This window comes from Sebastes umbrosus, chromosome 21 (genome assembly GCF_015220745.1).
Source record: "Sebastes umbrosus isolate fSebUmb1 chromosome 21, fSebUmb1.pri, whole genome shotgun sequence".
In the NCBI taxonomy this organism is placed as follows: domain Eukaryota; kingdom Metazoa; phylum Chordata; class Actinopteri; order Perciformes; family Sebastidae; genus Sebastes; species Sebastes umbrosus.
In genome coordinates this window covers 7,171,111-7,187,250 of record NC_051289.1, presented here as the reverse complement: position 1 = coordinate 7,187,250, position 16,140 = coordinate 7,171,111, and the positions used below count along the sequence as shown (strand labels likewise).

General features: G+C 40.4%; 1 protein-coding gene across 20 annotated transcripts in view; it reads left to right on the top strand.

Moving 5' to 3' along the window:
• Nucleotides 1-1,351: 1,351 nt before the first annotated feature.
• The window catches only part of scrib (scribble planar cell polarity protein), a 79,293-nt gene continuing 64,504 nt past the window's right edge, over nt 1,352-16,140 (top strand). For 8 of the 20 annotated variants that reach the window (XM_037756659.1, XM_037756669.1, XM_037756657.1 and 5 more), the window contains exon 1: nt 1,357-2,488. In XM_037756659.1, the coding sequence (XP_037612587.1) occupies nt 2,330-2,488 (159 nt within the window). In that variant the 5' untranslated portion in view covers nt 1,357-2,329. Of the gene's footprint in view, nt 2,489-16,140 lie in introns of all 20 variants that reach the window. The other 12 variants (XM_037756658.1, XM_037756666.1, XM_037756663.1 and 9 more) reach the window with 7 other exon arrangements.

Here is a 16,140-nt window from a genome sequence, read left to right as displayed (position 1 = left end):
GTTTTTCAGAATCAGGAATACTTTGTTGATCCCCGGGGGAAATTGGGACGTTGCGGTTGCTCTTATATAAACCTAAAGAAATATAAGAAAAACAAATAAAGGAGTAACATGTAAATTATGTACATAATGCTAAAAAATAAAACACAATATATGTAAAGAAATATCATAAATATGTGAATAATAAATAACCACAGTGCAAATAAGTAAATACAAAATGCTGAGAAGTGGTTGTATTAAATATAAATGCAATTATAGTATAAATATTAATTAATTAAATAAATGTTTAAATGCAGTGTTAATGCCAGGGTATTACACAGTTGAATTATTGTACAGTTGAGTTAAGTCAGCATTGTTCATGAGAATAATAATAAATTATAATAGTAGCAGCTGACGGGTGAAATAAGTCCAGGTCAAGTCTATTAAATCAGAAACTCAGCGGATGCAGCTATTTTTAAACTTTATTATGAAAATACATGGTACAAAGTCAGACATCCTAGACTTAACATATCAAGAAAAACACAAGATAGACTAAAATAAACAGAGATGAAGAAACAGAGAAAAAATAGGCAGCATTTTGAATTTATATACTAGACAGATCACCAAATAATTGGTTATAATGATGTATAGTAGACAAACTTTTCTTATTATTTACATGTTTTCAGAGACTGCAATAAAATGATAAAATCTATTTAAAAAGGCATTTAAACATTCAGTTTTTAAGAGAAACTGATTTAGTTAAACAAATCTATAGTTTTCCTCATTATTATTATTATTATTATTTTAATTATTATTTTGTTAATTATTTATTTTATTAATTATTTATTTTATTTATTTATTTTATCTATTTATTTTGTTTCTGCACAAATCTCCTGTTCCACACTCCAGAATACAGCACATAACATACACTGTGAAATTATTCAGTTTTTAAGAGAAACTGATTTAGTTAAACGAATCTACAGTTTTCCTCATTATTATTATTATTATTATTATTATTATTATTATTATTATTATTATTATTATAATATATATATATATTTTTAACTTAATTTAATTTTTATTTTTTTTAGATACTATATACTGTGAAATTATTCAGTTTTTAAGAGAAACTGATTTAGTTGAACGAATCTAGAGTTTTCCTCATTATTATTATTATTATTATTATTTATATTTATTTTTTTGATTATTTTTTTATTTTTTTTATTTTTTAAATTTTTAAAAAAATAATATTTTGTTTCTGCACAAATCTCCTGCTCCACACTCCAGTCCAGATGGTGGCGGTATAGTAATGCACCTCTAAGCTGGTTTGCCAACCGCCAATAAACACCAGAGAAGAAGAAGTAGAAGATAACCGTTACCCGCCGCATGATGGCGCAGCTACTGAGCCTCTGCTCCTCCAGCAGCTCTAACTCAGCCCAGCCCCCCAACACACGACGACTAACCCGGCCTGCCGCGGCTCAACTAGGGGGAGGAGTGGATGATGATGCGCGGCTGTTGCTGTTGCTGAGAAGCTCCAGCTCTCTCTCTGAACTGAAGCTGCTTGGCGTCGCATTAAAACAAACACTCACTGGGCAGTTGATTTTAACGGTTATTGTGATGACTACCACAATTTGGACGGTTAGTAACGGTCATTTGGGCTGGTTAGTAACGTCCGTTAATGTCAGTTAGTTAGCTAACGGCTGCTAGGCGACAAAGACGGTTCAGTGAGCTACTAGCTGTTAGCTACTAGTAGCTAGCTTGCTAACAACACAGCCGGTGAGGACGAACACATCCTTTTGGCGCAGCGGGTTAATCTCTGCTGACTCGCTCTGTGGGGTTATGTTATCTGTTTTTGTGGTAGTAATTTATTCAATCAAGTGTTGGCAGTCACCACTCATGACTGCTACTTGACGCACCGTGTATGGATCATAGCGGGGTCATGTTTTAACCAGCTAGCCGCAGAGCAGAGCTGATCTTCGGTTACTCGTTACAGGGATGTGTCGGTGGCGGTGGTGGTAGCGAAACAATCTATCTGTGAAGAAGAAGTGTAAAGAAGTGAGGAAACACTTGAAGACAAGCTTTTGTTTATGCTAATTGTGATTCTGAAGGTGCAAGGACGAGAGGTCGAACCTGACAAGCTGAACTGAAACTGGGAAATATCAGCTATAACACATCGAAGGGATTCTTTTTTAAGTGGATTTCGGCCCTCCTGTTTGGGGATCGTCGTGGGAACACTGAGTGAGTGTTTTGACATTAAGTGACTCCCACAAGATACCCTCTCTCTCGCCGACCTTCACCCACTCTCCGATGCGGAGATTTCAGTAAGCACCGGCAACCCAAACGGCGGCCGGACATGCTGAAGTGTATCCCCCTGTGGCGCTGCAACCGCCACGTCGAGTCGGTGGACAAGCGACATTGCAACTTGCAGACGGTCCCCGATGAGGTCTTCCGCTACAGTCGCAGCCTGGAAGAGCTTCTCCTCGATGCCAACCAACTCAAAGAGCTACCAAAGGTATGCACACCCCCAAAAATGTCTCAATCAGCAATGTGTATCATGGTCTCCTGGTTTTAACTATGTCAAATTCACCCTGAAGCAATACACACTTGCACATATAGTTGGTGTTTAATCAACCTATATTTGAAAAGCAAAGGTTATTTTGGGTGATGCATGACATCACCTGCTCAGGTACTTCCTCCTTAGCAAAGGTACCTCCTTCATTCCCACTGACTAAAGTGTGGGTCCTGCTGTGTGGATGGTCTCCTGGTTTGAACTATGTCAAATGGGTCCTGCTGTGTGGATGGTCTCCTGGTTTAAACTATGTCAAATTCACCCTGCAGCACTACAGACTTGCACATAGTTTGTGTTTAATCAACTTATATTTGAAAAGCAAAGGTTATTCTGGGTGATACATGATATCACCTGCTCAGGTACTTCCTCCTTAGCAAAGGTACCTCCTTCCTTGCTTCCTTGGAAATGGGTTTGGCCATTCTTCCCTGCTATGCTGCTGTAACAGCATTATACAATGTCAGTAGACATGGAGTACATTTGCCAACCAACTCAAAGAGCTACCAAAGGTATGCACACACCAAAAAATGTCTCAATCAGCAATGTGTATCATTCCCCCTGACTAAAGTGAGGGTCCTGTGTGGATGGTCTCCTGGTTTTAACTATTCACCCTGCAGCAATACACACTTGCACATAGTTCGTGTTTAATCAATTTATATTTGAAAAGCAAAGGTTATTCTGGGTGATGCCTGATATCACCTGCTCAGGTACTTCCTCCTTAGCAAAGGTACCTCCTTCATTCCCCTGACTAAAGTGTGGGTCCTGCTGTGTGGATGGTCTCCTGGTTTAAACTATGTCAAATTCACCCTGCAGCACTACACACTTGCACATTTGTTTAATCAACTTATATTTGAAAAGCAAAGGTTATTCTTGGTGATGCATGATATCACCTGCTCAGGTACTTCCTCCTTAGCATAGGTACGTCCTTCCTTGCCTCCTTGGAAATGGGTTTGGCCATTCTTCCCTGCTGTGCTGCTGTAACAGCATTAGATAATGACAGCAAGATAGCAGACATAGAGTACATTTGTTTTGTTTTGCACATGTATAAGTGGATTTCAGCACTGACAAAATTAGGGATGCAAGATAACTTTTTTAAAACTCAGTCTCGGACTCATCTCGTAAACACAATAAACATGACCCCATTTGAAGGCACCATGAATCCCTGTATCATGATACATATTGTATCGCCCGATTCTTGCCAATACACAGCCCAAGGATCAGATATCAGGCTGATACTGACTCAAATAGCTGGATCGGATATCGGTGACAATGGGGCCGATCCATTAAATTCAATTCTATGTTTATATACTATATAAATTATATAATGGAATCTGAATTTGTGTTTAAGTTTTCACCAATTTGTTGCTGCACTAAAAAGGTTTACGCCTGAATTGTAGTTCCAGTTAATTTTGCCGATTTTTTTTTACCAACTTGTTGGTGTGCGATTTATTATTTTAATAATAAATAACAATTCTGCAATCATCATATCTGTTACATTTTGTTTTACAAAGTGAGGAAAGCAATGTTTAAGGCAAGCCTGATGTTGGCTTACACATAAAATAATGAACCCAGTCACTTCCACACAGTGAGGCATACAGCTCATTAATTAAACACTGGTATCAGATCGGTACTCGGTATCAGCCAATACCCAAAGCTCAGGTATCGGTATCAAGACTGAAAAAGTTGGATCGGTGCATCCCTAGACAAAATCAGCTCCAAACTTGAGTCATGATGTTGGAACTAGGTAATACAGCCCATCTACGCATGCATGACAGTGTATTTCCAAGAGGGCTGGAGCCTCAATTAAGATGTGTGAAGATAAATGGACCAGGGTGATGGGGTGTTTTGTCAGTCCAGGTGTGCAGAAGGTTCTCCGGCTGCATGTTCACCAAAACAGCTGGCACACAACATGTTGTCTTTAGTAACGGCATCACTGGCCAGTTGGATTGGGTGCAGTGTGGGAAGGCATGCGTGGAATGAATTGCAACGCTGTCCCCACCCACACACCCACTATTTGAAACATGACAAAAAGTTCTCTTTGCACGGCCAAAGAGTTTATTTTAAGGGGAGCAGAACTGTTGTTGGCCTGTTTTCCCTGCAGCTCTCCAGAGATGTGGAACAAAGCGCTTGCTTGGTCGACTTTCTCCTTGCTTTATTCAGTCCAAGCCAAGGCATTGTTCATTATTAGGACAATGCGCTGTGATTGTGATGGAGCAAGAGTGTGTATGAGTAGACTGGTCAGTAGTAGACAGTGTCAGTCTCTCACGTTTCATGGCCTTAGCTTAGTGGTGAAAGGGGCAAGTGGCACGTTCACTAATGAAGTTAACAAGTGAAGGTTAACGGAGGCTAAAGTGTCGACAAGACTGTTTTTATTACCTTCTGGGAATCATAAACAATATAACTTCTTCTTCTAGCAATGGATGTATTTGTGTTTTTTAACAATCCCTTTTCTTTGACATGTTAGTTTTTACTAGTGCTGTCATTCAATTAAAATATTTAATCACAATGAATCACATGATTGTTCATAGTTAATTGCGATTGATCACAAATTAATCACACGTTTAAAATGTACCTTAAAGGGAGATTTGTCAAGTATTTAATACTCTTATCAACATGGGAGTGGGCAAATATGCTGCTTTATGCAAATGTATGTATATATCTATTATTGGAAATCAATTAACAACACAAAACAGTGACCAATGTGGTTCAGAAACCCTCACAGGTACTGCGTGTAGCATAAAAAATATGCTCAAATCATAATATGATAAACTCAAGCCCAACAGGCAACAACAGCTGTCAGTGTGCTGACTTGACTATGACTTGCCCCAAACTGCATGTAATTATCATAAAGTGGGCATGTCTGTAAAGGGGAGACTCGTGGGTACCCATAGAACCCATTTACATTCACATATCTTGAAGTCAGAGGTCAAAGGACCCCTTTGAAAATGGCCATGACAGTTTGTCCTCGCCAAAATGTAGCGTAAGTTTGGAGCATTATTTAACCTCCTTCGTGACAAGCTAGTATGACATGGTTGGTACCAATGGATGCCTTAGGTTTTCTAGTTTCATATGATGCCAGTATCTTCACAATTTGCATTAACACGTTATCGCATTAACTTTGACAGCCCTAGTTTTTACACATATTTTAGATTAGCCCTCCCTGAGTTGGCTTGATAAAACATGGTCTTGTGTATAACTTCTCTGGGGACACAAACGTGGGTTTTGGCTACACTGTTTTGGCACAGATAGACAGAGAGCTACTCATGAAGACAAACATAGTAGCTGCTGAATATCAATGTAGCTGGGGCCTACTTTGCGTGATGAGGCTTAACTGCAGACTGCTTTTCCTCCACTTAGTTCATACCTGTCAGATTTCCACAGTGTACCTGGTGCACAGCCCCTGAAACACAGAGTGACAGATACACCCAAATATTCTGGGGCAGACGGCTAACCAACACCGTCTCTCTGTGTGGTGCTGGCTTCAACGAGGAGACATAAATGCGTGGTGACAGAGTGTCTCGTGTGGTCGCGGTGAATGCGTTAGCGTGCAGACACAAAGCATACGGGCCCTCTCCGGTCCTCCGAGTCAGCGGGGCTTCAGCGAGGGAGCAGTGTGAGAGGTCAGGCCTATACAGGGTTGGGAACAAGGGCACTGACTGTATGTTGAATGGCATTACCATAATGAGCTCATAAGTGAGTGAGGGTCTGAATGTCTTTATGTGCTCCTTCCCTGTCACTGTGTATTCAAGTCAGAGATGAGTCTGTGGACTTATTTGTCAGTCTATTTTTAGATGTCATTTTTGCTCATCAGTTCATCCCATGTGTCTGTGAGTAAACCAATATGGAGGAATTGAGGCATGCTTATTGGCTGCACCAGCATGTACAACATATGCCATAGATTAGGGCTGCACGATTAATCGAATATTAATCGTGATCACAATTTTTGCTTCCCACAATTAAATGAACATGATCGCCTGCGATAATGCCGTTTAAAATGCACGTTCTGCTCATAGAAAACGCTGCAGAATATCAAATCAAGCGCTTCCTAAACTAACAGTGAGCCACCAGCCGGTGATCGAGATGTTTTGGTGTCACTTTTGGTTATAGATATTATCTATACAACCAATGTGATGATATATGATTAAATTATGAGCATAAAATTGTTTATCTAGCTTTTATTGTTGTTAATTTTAAACTTGAAGTGCACCGGATTGAAGCATTTAACTTTAAAATGTAGCTAACATTCTATGCACCAATCCGATACCATCATTTTATTAACCCCCCAAAAAATAAACTTGTTTAACCGGAAATCAATTCTTCTTCTTTATTTGTTAATGTTTTACAAAGGGTTTAACCTGAGCCAGGCCAACAACAAAGATAGCAATCATATCACATCCATACATGGTCAGTAGTAAACGGCTGTTGAATATTATTATTAATAATAATAACTATATATTTTTTTATCATGTTGGTATCGGATCACTACTCGTTATCGGCCGATACCGCGAGTTCAGGTATCAGAATCGGTATCGGGAAGGACAAAATGGTATCAGAACATCTCTAGTCAGGTGAATTTATGTGTACAGCAACATTTTACACAATAACATACAGCCATTAAGACGTTTTAAACACATGAAACTCATAAATTGATAATTACCAATGAAACAATTGTGACGTGTAGAGGTATTTAGTGTTGGTCGCTGCTGGGGGTGGATTGGTCCAGATCGTATTGGAAGGGGTTTAACATAGTGAACAGATGGAGATTTAGACGTCCTGACAGTTTCTTAAGTTTGCTGTGACTCACCCCCACCGCACTGCCCACCAATCTTAGATTATGCTCTCTGCGGTAATGATGTCTCCATTTGCCACATCAAGAACAATTTAGGCTTGTAAAAAAAGAAATTTAGAATGACTGTTTTTGTCTGATTTTAGGGCAAGATCCTATCCAGGCTGTGATTATACTACATGGAATAGTAGCATTAAGTATGACTTATCTGTGTGGAATGAGTTTAGAGAAACCTTTTAAGTTTTAAGTAGGCAGCTGGTCTGGAATTCCCCTCATGCCCATACATCCTTAGCCCTTAATGCTGCTCTGTTTTCTCATTGCACAAAAACTAATCTCAGATAGTCTGCAATGTGTCTTTTGTGTTGCTATTGGGACAGTTACTTTGTGAGTTTTTATGTTTAACTATAAAGGAGCCATTTTGATTTAACACCAGAGCATATATGGAGAAACATTGATCACTTCTTTTTTTTTAATTTATATGAGATTATTTTCATTGTCTGTCGATTATTTTCTCTATTTAATCGTGGTGGTGGTGGTGGTGGGGGAAAAATCGATACAGCATATTATGGGGATATTTTGCGTGGCAATATTGTATTGATACACAGACGTCAACAATCTCATGGCTGCTGGCGGGCCCGGCCGCTATTCTCTCTTTCAGAGGTTGTAGCAGGCTCCATTTTAAAGCTAGAGTGAAGATACTGGTATCATATCTATCTATCACAACTATAAAAACCTAAGGAATCCATTGATACCAACCATGTTATGTTAGCTTGTTGGGAAGAACGCTAAATAATGCTCCAAAGTTACGCAAATTTTTGGCGTGGAAAATCTGGCATGGTCACTTTCAAAAGGGTCCTATGACCTCTGACCTCAAGAAATGTGAATGAAAACTCTGAAATGAAAACTGTATCTTATTAGATAAAATTTGCAGTTGAAAAAAGGTAATAAATCGCAATATATGTATCTTATTGCAATACTCAGCATATCGCAATAAGATTGTATTGTGACTTAAGTCATGATAATATCGTACCATGGGGCCTCTGGTGATTCCCACCGTAATTAATTGATTAGTTGTTGGGTCTATAAAATGTCAGAAAATGTCGATCAGTGTTTCCCAAAGCCCAAGATGACGTCTTAAAAAATTACTCAAACTGATTATTCGATTATCAAAATAGTTGGCGAAAAATGTAATAAGTGACAACTAATCAATTAATCGTTGAAGCTGTAGTTGCAGGCCTCTGTTTATTGCAGTTGAAGCTGGTTGCTCTAGTTTTTCTGTCAATTATTGAAGAATTGCTTGCGAAAGTAGGATTAAAAGTACATGCCCCACAATCCATATTTCCCTGTACTCGTTCTGTGTTTTCAGCAGGGAAGTTTGCACTGAATTTCTCTTTGCTGCTTTGACAAACTGGCCCTCCCTCAAAGATCATGTTGAGGAAGAGGGAATCATCTTTTTAGCCATTCTCAAGTCCCATGACAGGTTACAAAGAAGTCCATTCACAAGTCCGATTGCCCCCCCTCCCCACCCTCCATATCCAATGTCATGGCTCTTTGTGTGCCTTGTGTGCACTGCACTGCCCTTGACCAGGCGTACATTAAGCCTGCAAGCATATCAAGACTCAAATGATCACTTTTAAGATTTGTTGTAGGTCAGTTGCACCTGCTGAAAAGGAGGGTGGGCTGCAGGTGCAGTAGGCAGCCCAAAAAATGGCTCTAACAAATGTACATGTATGCTGAGTATATTTACTCGTTCTTTTCTTGTTGTTTCCATTGTTGAAATAGGGAACAAATCCTAGATGGGTGTGTCCCGCCATCAGACTTTGCGAAACAGGTTTTATGCATGTTGCTCCCAGTATTATTACCTAATAGGCCCTTCCAGGTATGTTACAGTACTGATTTCCTGGCTCAACACTTGCCACAACCAGAAATATGAGAACTGTTGCATCCAATATCTGCTTTGAGGAAATAAAACAAAATCTTTGATCAGATAGTTGTTCTTTCCCTATCCTTACTAATTGGAGGTCAGGTTTTGTCTGAAAAGGGAAAATGAGATGTGTAGATGTTTTGAATAAAGAGGAAGTATATGTTCATGATAAATAGGAAGGATGACCACGCAATCTTTTTAATCCCCAGCTGTCGCCAGTGCCGTCTCTGTGTGTGCTAACAGATCTGTGGCTAAAAGGCAGATTAGGGATTCACCCGGCCGTGAAAATGCCCCTCAGCACCTCAGTTGTGACCCCCCCCTTCATACACGCCAATGCGTCTCAGTGTACGCTTCCTCTGGGATCTACTTCTCTGCCATTTGGGTCTCTTTTCGAGCACATAAACGCACCGATAAAAATCTGAGTGCTTTTCTCTGGAGTCCCTCGTGTATGTTCAGCCCCGGGTCAAGAAACCCAAATTAAGCCCCTTCACTCAGCTCTTGCTGAATGTGAATTGGTCTGCCATTGTTTACCCACGCTTAGTCAAGTGTTATATTTTTGTTATAATTTTTTAGTTAGTCTTTATTGTTATCTTAAGGAAGATTGAAAATGAATGGTGCACCACCCATCTGCTATTCCTGATAACAGTGTGAGAGAAACACAGCCTGTCTGGGCTTTAAAGCCACATAGTTTGGTGCTCACTTATGTAAGTTTGGTTTAGAAATGTAGGACATATACTCTTTACACTGTGTCCTTACAGTGTACTTGTGAGTTTCCAGTTAACTCTGCAGGAGAGCCCTGGTTTGTCTCTCCCCAGCGACTGGCTGAACTAGGCTAGGACCAGAGATAAATTACACCTGCCACTGGCCTCTCTGCGGTTAAACCACATCGTTCCTCTGGCGCAGCTCTTTTTCATTTTCTGCTCTCCTCTTTCCTGCTTTGGTAAAGAATATTGAAGCCAGAGGAACTATTGCTCACACAGTGTAAAAATATCTAAAGTATGATTTGTCGTGTGAATGTTTTGTTTTCATGTCTAAGGCCAGACTATAAGGCTACATCCACACTAATACATTTTTGTTTTTAAAACGCATAACTTTTGCTACGTTTATGTCTAGCATCCACACTACCCCGGGCGTTTTTGAGCCCCTCAAACGGAGAAGTTTGAAAACGCTGCTGACCCCATTTTAGTTTTAAAATTCCAGGGTTGCGTTTTGTTGCGCTTCTTAATTGGGTTTTATCAGTCATGACGTGTCCTTCCCTGATTCGACCCGCTCCATCATGTGAACCTTTTCTGGAGGAAAACAAACGTCATCTGTTGTGTTTTCTTAGTGTGGATGTTGCCTAAGATTTCTTCAGTTTGTGGCTGTAATTGACTCTACCCTCACCCTGATTGAAGAAGACTACATCCGTTAGAAAAACAGAAGTAGAGTTTTTTTTAAACTTTTGTAATCAGGCCTCCCCTTTACAGGATTAGGCTGTATCAAAGTACAAGTGAAAAGTGAGCCAGAGCTGGTGAGGCCATGAAGAAACAGCAATGTGAGAGATCTGAGTTTCTTTTTGATGCAAGAGCACATTCAGCAGGTTTCTTTGTCTGAGCTGATGACCAGCTGGTCTCACATCCTGCCAGTCCCCCTCCCCCCCAATCTAGTGGGACACGGGAGGGGTAATGGGAGGTGTGTGTGTAGAGAGTGAGTATGTAGCGGGGGGGGGGGTGTATTTCATTCCGGAGATGGATTAACAGGAGAAGGGGGAGCTCTGGCACCTCCACTGGAGGAAGTGATCAGGGAGCTGAGCTCCGCTGATCCCCGGTCCTCCGGGGCTCTTGGTGTTTTGGGGCCATCCATCCACCCATGAGCACCAGAGTCTGGGCTGACGTACAGTGTCAGGTGGGAGAGAAGTGGTCAGAGAGCAAACAGCCGGCCCCCTGGAGACTTCTGCACGGTGTAGATGGATCTTCTGCTTTGTTCTATCTGACAAGCACACAGACATCCTCCCTCCTTCCCTCCCTTTCACTTTGAGAAATCATGCGTTCTTCCTGGGAAATGGCAGCAATGTTAACTGGGTTATGTCAAGCCTCCAGTTCAAAAAACATCGCTGCTATAAGGCATGCATAAGGACAGCCACTGCTAGTATTTTGTATGTTAACCTGCACATCAGGGCTGCAACTCACGATCATTTTCATTGTCGATTAATCTGAATGGTGAAAATTGTCGATCAGTGTTTCCCAAAGCCCAAGATGACGTCCTCAAGTGTCTTGTTTTATCCACAACTCAAAGACATTCAGTTTACTGTCATAGAGGAGTAAAGAAACCAGAAAATGTTCATATTTTAAAAGCTGGAATCAGAGAATTTTGACTCCTTTTCTTGGAAATTAACTCAAACCGATTAATTGGTTTCCAAAATAGTTTTTTTGTGCCCCCAGAATTCAATCTGCTTGATGCCTCTTATCTATAAATCCACAACAATTTTGGTAATCGATTAATTGTTTTCAAGTAATTTCTGAAAACAAAATGCCAAATACTCAGATTCCAGCTGCTCAAATATAATTTTCACATCATTGTAAATTGAATACATTTGGGATTTTTGACTGTTTAATGGACAAAACAAGCTATTTGAATGGCCTGGGCACTTTTTTGACAGGGCAGGTGTTTTTCACTTTTGTGCATTTGCAATTACAAATACAAGTTGGCAGATTAATCGATGGTGGAAATAATCATTAGTTACAAGCCTACCTGAGGTAGAGAAGTCTCATTATTTTAACATTGTTGGTTCAGCCCTGGTCCTGTTGACTTTCAGCACAGTAGCATTTCCTGTTCACATGTCACATGAGATGCGTCGAATGAGTCCCTGCTTTTCTTTCAACAGCGTGATTTGGATGTACTGTAACTCTGGTCTGTACACTCATGCTCCACTCTCCCATGCACTCTGGCCTCGGTCACCAGCCTCGAAGGTAAACAGGGAGGCAAAGCCCTGGTGAATAATTGATGGCTGTGGTGGCTGTGGCAGCTGTTTGCAATAGGGGAGAGTCTGTGGCTGAGCAGCATGGCCTGCTGGAGCACTGTAATAGGACGGGAGCTCTGTTGCCTACAAGCATTATGTACACACAGACAAGATGTGCAAGGTGACGTCTGTACAGGAGCAGGGCGTTATTATGAACACACATAAACTGAAATGCAAAACAATAGGCAAACTTTATTGTGTGTCAGATGGGCAAAGTGGCTGGTGGACACTTTTTACATTAGCTAAATTCTCCTCTGGGTATTAAGCAGCAAATTAAGTTTTCCACCTTAGTTGAGCAAAATCTTCTTTGTCTTATGTAACATCAACTAACACGTAGAGCATGATGTAGATTCATTTTTAGGTCAATAAAAAGAACATAGTGAAAAGTCCTCTATTACAAGTCAAAATTATTTTTGTACGACCGCAACAGTCCAAAACCCCCAAATATCCAATTTACTATACAATAAGACATGTAGAGATTAGAGCTGACTGGTTTTGGGATGTTTGTAATTAATAAATGTAGGGGGCTTTTAGAAAACTTTTAATTTGAAAACCAAATCATAACACTCCTACACTTCTTTGTACTCAGAGCTACACAGTATTGCATAGATTCTGTCCTGAGAAGGAAAAGTTCAGATAAAAACAACACGATTTGTTACCTATCAATAAGGCTAGACAAACAGAGACAAACTTATCAGCCAGTTGTAATTGATTAGTTCGAGGTTGGATGTTTCCCATCCTGTTAGCAGTACAGTTTGAGCTCATCTTGTTCCAGATGTTTATTCTGCTCGAGTAAACTGTGTTGCATTCGAACATTTCCAACAGTTTATGTTTAGGCTACAAGTCTGTGAAGTTTGGAGTGGTTAAATTCAGCAGTGACATTTATTTGGGATGGGATGAACCTTTGGATCATACAGGAGCTCAGATCTACACCCTCAGTCACACAAATTGTCCTTTTGAGGGTAATCTGTCAGGGTGCTGATGTCCCTGTGGGGGAAAAGGTCATCCAGGATGGCATTAAAACCAACCACAAACAAATGCTGCCCTTTATCTGCTGACCACACACAGCCATTGAAGCCCTCCTATCTATCACTCTGAAACCTGATAGCCCTTCCATCCTCAGCCTCTGTGTGCTTTCTGTACCCGTGGCTTTGGATGGGTCACTGTCTCACACCTTCAGCTCTCTTATCTACATCCAAGATAGCTGCTATGTTTAGAGGAAGAAGCCATGTTTTACCACTTCACACAAATGCTGTTTTGATACGTATTTATTCAGCAGTAGTAGCAAAGAACTGGGCTATTTAGGTGTTTGTACTGGGAAGTTGATTTACCAAAAGAAAAAATCATCCTCTGATTTACAGACATTTCTTTTAACATCCAGGCCACAGACTCATTGGTATTTTCAGTCCAAAATGGCGGCAGCATTACCGCAGTGCCATTTAGCAGCCATTGTCAAAAAAGCACCAGGGTTTCGTCTCTTTGCTTCTATACTCTTTAGTAGTAGTGGGAATTGGAATTTCACCAATTAGCAACCACAACAGAGTTGCTCTGCTGTTACATGTGTTCTGAAACAGGTGGCCAGTTCAGAATGGCTTTCAGAGCTGCTTCAGGACAAACACAAAGCCCTGGTCTGTTTTTTTTTTTGTGTGGCAACTTGGGCCCTCAGTCAGCGTCTGGGTTTCTGATTTGTTGATGCCGGTGTTTTTCTTGTTGATTCCTTTTTGTTGGGAGCGTCTGCGCGAGCAGGAAGTGGGAATAATCAAGTGAGCCGTGGAATGCCCTGTTTTTGGGAGACCATCTCCACTCTGGACCTTGTTTTGTAGAGGGAACTTTTAAGTCCAGGCATGAAAACAGGAGAAAAATCGGCTTATGTTTTATTGTTGTTTACCCCCTCCTAGTGCAGCATTGTTGCTGCTTTGTTCCCTGCCCTCCCTCTCTCCCATATACACACTCAGTGTCTCTGACTGATAGAGTTTATGATAAGTAATGTAAAGCACCTTGTTGTCCTGTAATCTTACAAGATGTGGCACCAACCCGTGAAGGAATGTTAAGCCTGAGACCTCAAGAGTCATGATAAAGGAGTACAGTAACACACTTGTGGCTGCAGCAGTGTTTACCATGATGATGGCAGTGTCTACCACTTGAATACTCTTCACTATCTCACTGCCTGTCATCTACGGGGCTCCAGAGTGCAAACATTTGGTTCCATTTGGGGAATATTTTCTCCCTACCCAGACAAGTTTGATTGATTGTCTCGTAACCTCTGTAGTGCATTTCTGAATAGCAGACGTGTTTTATGCTCTATTGAGAACTGCTGTCTCTCTGCTTTTAATCTTTATAACTTCTGTTAACAATATGTCAGCCTACCCAACTGGGGATGTCACAATACCAGAAATTTTGTAGTTGATACCAATACCAGTGAAACTCAACGATTCTCAATACCAATTTGATACCACGGTAAAAAACAAAAGTAAAACAATAAATCCTATGTTCTTGAACATACATTCCTCTATTACCGTTTGCATAATGTTTTTTGTTAGGAAGTTAAACAGGTCATAATTCCCTCTCTATTATCTGTTTCATATTGTTGTGAAAACATCTCCTTCAAACAACTGGATTTATTCAGGTTTCATGCCAAAAACTATTTTGCTGAATCATTTTATCATTTTACTGAATAGAGCCTGAAAGTACCATAATGTAAATCAATGGCACCTCCTGTGTTGAAATCAGCAAGACGAGAGCTAGCTAACGTTAGCTGTTTGCAGCCGGTGCAGCACAGTCCTGCACGGAGCTAACAGCTAACGTTAACTAGCTCTCATCCTGCCGATTTCAACACAGATTTGTTGTTCGAAATGTAGCATTACAAGGAAAACAATGGTGCATCCAATGGACCCGTTGATAGTGAGTTTACTGTTTCCCAAACATTTTCTATCATCCCCAGGATGACGGGACGCCGTTGGTCTGGAGCCCTGATGGTATCTACGGTATCTGCAGTACTGTAGAAAAACGAGTACCGTCACGTTTTAGGAATTTTGGTATCAACTTGGTACCAAAGTATCTGTTCTCGGGATATCCCTATACGCAACCTAAAGCATAAACTAAAATAAATCTGTCTTAAAATATCACAGTTGAAACTAAAGCTACATGTTTGTGTTTTGAATGTGCACAAAAAAGAAACATCTCTGGCTAATATTTAGCTATCTTGGCCATGAACTACTTTGAGAAAATATGTAAAATGTGTAGGCTAATAATCAGTGATGCATCAGTGAGAGCTTTCTTGTGGTCGTGTTGAAAGCTTTTGTGAGACAGCTGGCCAGCTATAAGTGCAGCCAGCCATACCTTTTCCGCCCACACACATCTATTTCTTAAACAAATTTGTGTTTCAGTGCCAGCATGTACAATATTTACCTGCTGACTAATAAAATACAAATGCGTGTACTATGCAATATCAGAGCCCCATTGCAGAGCTCAGTGTTTCCTGATCACCAAAGTTATCATTGACGGAATAATCTTTTACAACTTATCTAAATTGCTGTGTTGTCTACTTCTCCTTCTTATTGATCTCACTATTGATTTTGTCTACCATTAGCCAGAATCATATGCTGGATTCTGCTTTAGGTGTGTCTTCAGCTGTAATGCATCTACTGATCAGTGTTTTCATATGACTGTGTTTTACACTCCACAGATATATCCACTGGTCTGGTGCGCATTTTATTTACAAGAGTTTTATTCTGCTTTTATCATATTTTTCTAGGGCTGCCCCCTCTCAGTCAGTTAGTCAACTAATCTGTCTTTTTGGTCTTAGTCGTCTAAGATTTCTTTAGTCAATAAGTTGTTTTTATGCTTCTTTCATGCTGAATGACTTATTTCTAAGAAATGTATGAGCACAT